A 5,870-nucleotide genomic window follows, 5' to 3' on the forward strand; every position below is an offset into this window, starting at 1 on the left:
GACAGAGTGATTTATGTCTGCTTGGCCATCTGCAGATGTGCAGCCCAACCACAAGGGTTATACATAGTCTCTGTTCTGATATGATGTTCTGATGATGATGATGATCAGTTATGCTATGCTAAAGGATATTTTTTAATGAAATTATTTCTAAGTCTTCACTCTGATGTTTTGATAACATATTCTGCTTCCACACTCTGAAAATGAAAATATTTTGTTTTGCATTTTGATTTCTGTAAATGTTCATATTTACACACTAGTATATGTCATATGCTTACTGAGTTGTTGATAACTCACCCCTTATCTCCATATATTTTTCAGATAATTTTGATAGTTCAGCTGTAGAACAAGAGTAGGAAGTTTTAGTAAGATGTGATGATCATAGTGAAATAAGTGTCTAAGGGTACAAATGCTTATTTAAGAGTCGTAGTTAGTAAACTGATTTATTTTTCGGGTATTTTGATTTGATGAATTAAGGATATTTTCGAATCTTTGGAGAATTTTTAATTTATGGTATTGAGAATTTCTTTATTGTCCCCACGAAAGAACATAAATATTTGGGTTGATTAAATGGATTAACATTTTATTGAGTTTTCTGGATTTTATAGTTGTGTTATTGAAGTTAATATTAAGTATTAAGAACTAACTCTCCAAACCTTCAGGATTGGGGCGTTACAGATGGAGTGTTTGGATATATAGGTGGATTTAGAGGGAGGATTAGGATTCGAGTCTTTAAAATTGAAATCTCTTGTTTGGATCATATATTAGAATTTGGGTTTTGATTTAGAGCTAACTCTCCAGACCTTCGGGATTGGGACGTTACAGATGGAGTGTTTGGATATATAGGTGGATTTAGAGGGAGGATTAGGATTTGAGTCTTTAAAATTGAAATCTCTTGTTTGGATCATATATTAGAATTTGGGTTTTGATTTGCACCAAAGGCTAACAAGCTTTTTAAGCTATTCAAAATTTTAGATCTGAAATAATGATTATTGATTAATATGAAATCCAAGTTAATCAAATGTAAATCTACATTCAGATTATTATTCTATTCAAATCCTTCTTATCTTCATAGAATATTGAATCCATTTGAGTGCACATGAAGCCAGCCTTATTCGAAGAATCGCAACATAAATCCAAGATCAAGAACGTACCAAACAAACGGTGCCGTTACTTGCCCAAGCACATATATACATCAGCGATTAGATCATGATTACCTCTAATTTATGTTGTAATCTCAGATAATTGTTTACTTTTGTCTGGATTCATTTATGACATAAATCGTTTTCTATTTTTGGTTTTATAAATACCACATCTATCCTACTTTCTGCTTCAAACTACAGCTTCCTGTCATCAATTACTAGATCTCTTCCCATTTGAGTTTCTCTCTCATTCTTGATCTGTAAGTTGAAACTCTTGTCTCTCTCTTCCTTCTCCCTCTCTAACATGACTACGATTATGCATGGCTTTTCTTCTTTTGTGTGCAAAATGTTTGTGGCTCTGTTATTATATATTTTTTCTATTTTGCTTATATATATATATATATATATATATATTTTAGATTTTTTTTGTGTTAATTTTATATTTCATAATAAGATAAAAATAAGTTATAACTATAATATGTAATTAACTATATAAGTATCTCTTATTAAAATCATTCAAAATGCCACTACACCATTCCAATGAATATAAAATAACTACATATATAATTATAAATACCTAAATAAAATAATTATACATATTTTGGTATTGCAATACATAAGGCTTTGGAGTTGCAGTGTGCTGTGGGTACAGGCCTCTGAAGAGACTTTTCCTTCGGGTTTTTCTTACTCATCATTCATACATCACATCCATTTTAATGTTTTTTATTCTTATTAAACAAATTGAGTTATTCTACTCATGATTACCGATCCATACATTGCATACTTGCTAAGAAAAAAAATAAAAAAATAAAATAAGGTGTATAGTACTGCTATGTGAAGTATGCGTTTTATGTAATACTTTGGAAATCATTTCTCTAATTCTATCAGGGCTTTTTATTTGATGATTGCATCCTCGTGCTTTCGCGATTTATCAAATTGATCCTTCCTTCATTCTATCATCGGGGAAATTCAAAGAAGCTCCACGACGTGTCACGTCTTTCCTTGTTACAATATGAAGGCATTTAGCAAACAAGAAATGGCGGGATCTCCCATTTCATTTATGGGGCTTCTGCTCTTATGTTTTTGGGCAGCCTTCACAGACGCAGAATTCATGAAATATAAAGACCCAAAGCAGCCATTGAATGTTCGAATCAAGGATTTATTGAGCAGGATGACTTTGGAGGAAAAGGTTGGCCAAATGGTGCAGATTGACCGCAGTGTTGCATCAGCTGAGGTGATGAAGAAGTACTTCATTGGTAATAATCACCTATCATATTTATTTTCTGTATGTGACTTCAAGGGAAGAAAAGAAAGTTAAAAGTGTCGCATTTGTAGGTAATGAGCATTTAAAAGAAAAATACTTCGTTTGGCAGGGAGTATCTTAAGTGGAGGAGGGAGTGCTCCATCTAAGGAGGCTTCTGCTGAGACTTGGATTAACATGGTGAATGAATACCAAAACGGTTGTTTATCGACACGACTTGGAATTCCAATGATTTATGGGACTGATGCTGTTCATGGCAACAGCCTTGTCTACAAGGCAACAATTTTTCCCCACAATGTTGGACTTGGCGCTACCAGGCAAGAAGATCAACATCCTCAGTACATTAATATATTTTAACTGCCTTTTAGTCTGTCTAAGGAATAAAATATTAAGGATGTATTGATGTCTGTCTAATCATTAATCTTATAATGAAAATGTATCACCTGTGATCAAGCTTCTTTCTGATTGACCAGAGACCCGGAACTTGTTAAGAGGATTGGGGCTGCAACTGCACTTGAAAATAGAGCTACAGGCTTCACACATGTTTTTGCACCTTCTGTAGCGGTATACATCCAAGTTTTCTGCCCCTGCTTGCTATCAGGATGACAGAATCTTCAACCAAAGTTGTGAATCCCTAATACTTCTGCCTGTGCAGGTTTGCAGAGATCCTAGATGGGGTCGTTGCTATGAAAGCTACAGTGAAGATCCCAAGATTGTTCAAGCAATGACGGAGATTGTATCGGGGTTACAAGGGGACATACCCACTAAATCTCGCAAGGGTGTTCCATTTGTTGCTGGAAAGTAAGAATCTTGGCAAGAAAGAACCCTTTAACCAACATCAACTTGTTTAGTTTATTTAATGCAATAGATAATGATGATATATTGGATCTTAAATAAGTAGATTATTTCAACTGCTTTTGTTAAATCCTAAACTAGCAAGTAGTATTCCCGGGTCATATGCATGAGAATATCATGAGAATATGATGCCTTGTAATTTGAGCCATTTGACTGAATCTGTTGTCTTTCTATAGAAAAGGAAGATACTTTCCTTGAAGTAAACCCATATTTCACCTCCCCTCACTTTTGTTAGGGAAAAACACACTCAGCGCCCTCCAACTATCATATGTTGTAAATTGTGAACCCCAAAGTACCAGTTAATTAGATTTACTTGCAACAATTTTTACCTGATTAAGCTGTTACTTCCACTTGCTCTTGTTTTCTTTTGCACAGAAACAAGGTTGCAGCTTGTGCTAAGCACTATGTGGGTGATGGTGGTACAAAAAATGGCGTGAATGGAGACAACACAGAGATAGACAGACATGGATTGCTCACCATACACATGCCGGGCTATTACAATTCCATCATCAAGGGTGTTGCGACAATTATGGTCTCATACTCCAGCTTGAATGGGATTAAGATGCATGCTAACAATGATCTTATTACTGGCTTCCTAAAGAACACTCTCCGTTTCAGGGTAAAAATTAAATTCGTGAATTTACCTTAAGTTTGTCAATAGTTTTCGGATTGAAAAGAGCATCTGGGAGCAACATATAAATCTTGTGACGGCCTGTTTCAGGGTTACGTCCTCTCGGATTGGCAGGCTATCGACAGAATCCCCTCTGTATTTCATACTAACTACTCACATTCTATCCAAATAGGAATTCAGGCTGGCATTGACATGGTTTGTCATTGAACTATAATGCTTACTGCTTAGTCAAACTCACATAATCACATTAATGTCTCGGCAGTTCGGTATCTAATATTTGTCATGGCCATATTGCAGGTCATGGTTCCACTCAACTTTACAGAATTCATTGACGGTCTAACCTTCCAGGTTAAGAATAAAGGAATTCCTATGAGCCGAATTGATGATGCAGTGAAGAGAATTTTGCGTGTCAAGTTTGTAATGGGTCTATTTGAGAACCCATTGGCCGATTTCAGCCTGGTCAACCAGCTTGGAAGTCAGGTTAGTAGCTATTGATTTTTATTTAATTTAACCCCCTCACAAACAACAGACACATCCTTACACCATTGATGCCACTGCACTTTAAAGGAGCATAGAGAATTGGCTAGAGAAGCTGTTAGGAGATCACTGGTGTTGTTGAAGAATGGTGAGTCTGCAGACAGGCCACTGCTACCCCTTCCCAAGAAAGCATCAAAAATACTTGTTGCTGGTAGCCATGCTGACAATTTAGGTTACCAATGTGGTGGGTGGACAATAGAGTGGCAAGGACTAAGTGGCAACAACCTTACTAGCGGTACATTGAAACTCAAACTCATCCCTTTTAAATGATCTATTACTAACATGCACATGGTACATAAAATGAAAAAAAGAAAAAGAAAAAGTAGCCCTTTTGCATGAACCTGAACCTTCTCATGAGCAGGTACCACAATCCTCAAAGCTATTGAAAATACCATTGATCCAAATACCAAAGTAGTCTACAAGGAGAACCCGGATGTTGAATATGTCAAGTCAAACAAATTCTCCTATGCCATTGTTGTAGTAGGAGAACACCCATATGCGGAGAGTTTAGGCGACAACTTGAACTTGACAATCCCTGACCCTGGCCCAAGCACCATCACGAACGTCTGCGGGGCTGTGAAGTGTGTTGTTATCATTATCTCCGGCCGCCCTGTTGTGATCCAGCCATATATTTCCTCAATCGACGCACTGATTGCTGCATGGCTTCCAGGATCTGAAGGCCAAGGAGTTGCCGATGTTTTATTTGGTGACTATGGTTTCACAGGCAAGCTTCCGCGGACATGGTTCAAGACTGTTGATCAGCTTCCAATGAATGTGGGGGATCCACATTATGACCCTCTCTTCCCATTTGGATTTGGTCTCACTACAAAACCTGCTAAAACCAATTAGGATACGATTCCGAGGACTTTTCTGTAATTCCAGGACAGAAATATTGCAAGTGTTATAGTGGCAAGAAATAAGTTTCATTCAATGGAACTTTGATTATCGACTAATCTTACAAACAGAAACTACTTATCAAGGGAAGCCCAATATAAAATGAGGCTTAAAGACACAAATTTAAAACGAGATCTTTTTATTTTAATATAAAAATAATATTCGAGGTTTCTTCAAAAGTTATATTGGGAGTGGAACAATAGGCCAATCGGCATACAGAGCCTTAGCATGCTGTTCTGAAGTTTTATTATCTCGTACTTGAATTATTGATGTTCCCAATGGACGTGTTATTGGGTTAATTAGTAAAGGAAATTAACGAAGGCCTCGGCTGTTCTTTGAGGGAAACTCTTGCCTCAATCCCATGTTAATACATTGGAGCAGAAGGTCAGGTACCCGGCATGAATATGCGTCTCGAAATTTGACCCTTTTTTATTTGCTTTATTCTACACGCTTTGTTTAGCCTGCCAAGAAAAAGTTTAATTGATATGACCATTAGAATCGTATTGGTATAAGAGCATCCACATTAACTTCTTCAAATAATATTTTATCTCTA

At 36.5% G+C, this 5,870-nt stretch overlaps 1 protein-coding gene across 1 annotated transcript; it reads left to right on the forward strand.

Moving 5' to 3' along the window:
- Positions 1 to 1,339: 1,339 nt before the first annotated feature.
- On the forward strand, positions 1,340 to 5,370 carry LOC108997882 (beta-glucosidase BoGH3B-like). Its single transcript, XM_035689397.1, has 10 exons — positions 1,340 to 1,399; positions 2,028 to 2,395; positions 2,513 to 2,717; positions 2,874 to 2,964; positions 3,056 to 3,201; positions 3,631 to 3,874; positions 3,977 to 4,081; positions 4,184 to 4,366; positions 4,454 to 4,658; positions 4,785 to 5,370. The coding sequence occupies exons 2-10, from the start codon at positions 2,152 to 2,154 to the stop codon at positions 5,270 to 5,272; spliced, it is 1,911 nt and encodes a 636-aa protein (XP_035545290.1). The 5' UTR covers positions 1,340 to 1,399; positions 2,028 to 2,151; the 3' UTR covers positions 5,273 to 5,370.
- The last annotated feature ends 500 nt before the right edge of the window (positions 5,371 to 5,870 follow it).

Source organism: Juglans regia, chromosome 4 (assembly GCF_001411555.2).
Source record: "Juglans regia cultivar Chandler chromosome 4, Walnut 2.0, whole genome shotgun sequence".
NCBI classification, from domain to species: domain Eukaryota; kingdom Viridiplantae; phylum Streptophyta; class Magnoliopsida; order Fagales; family Juglandaceae; genus Juglans; species Juglans regia.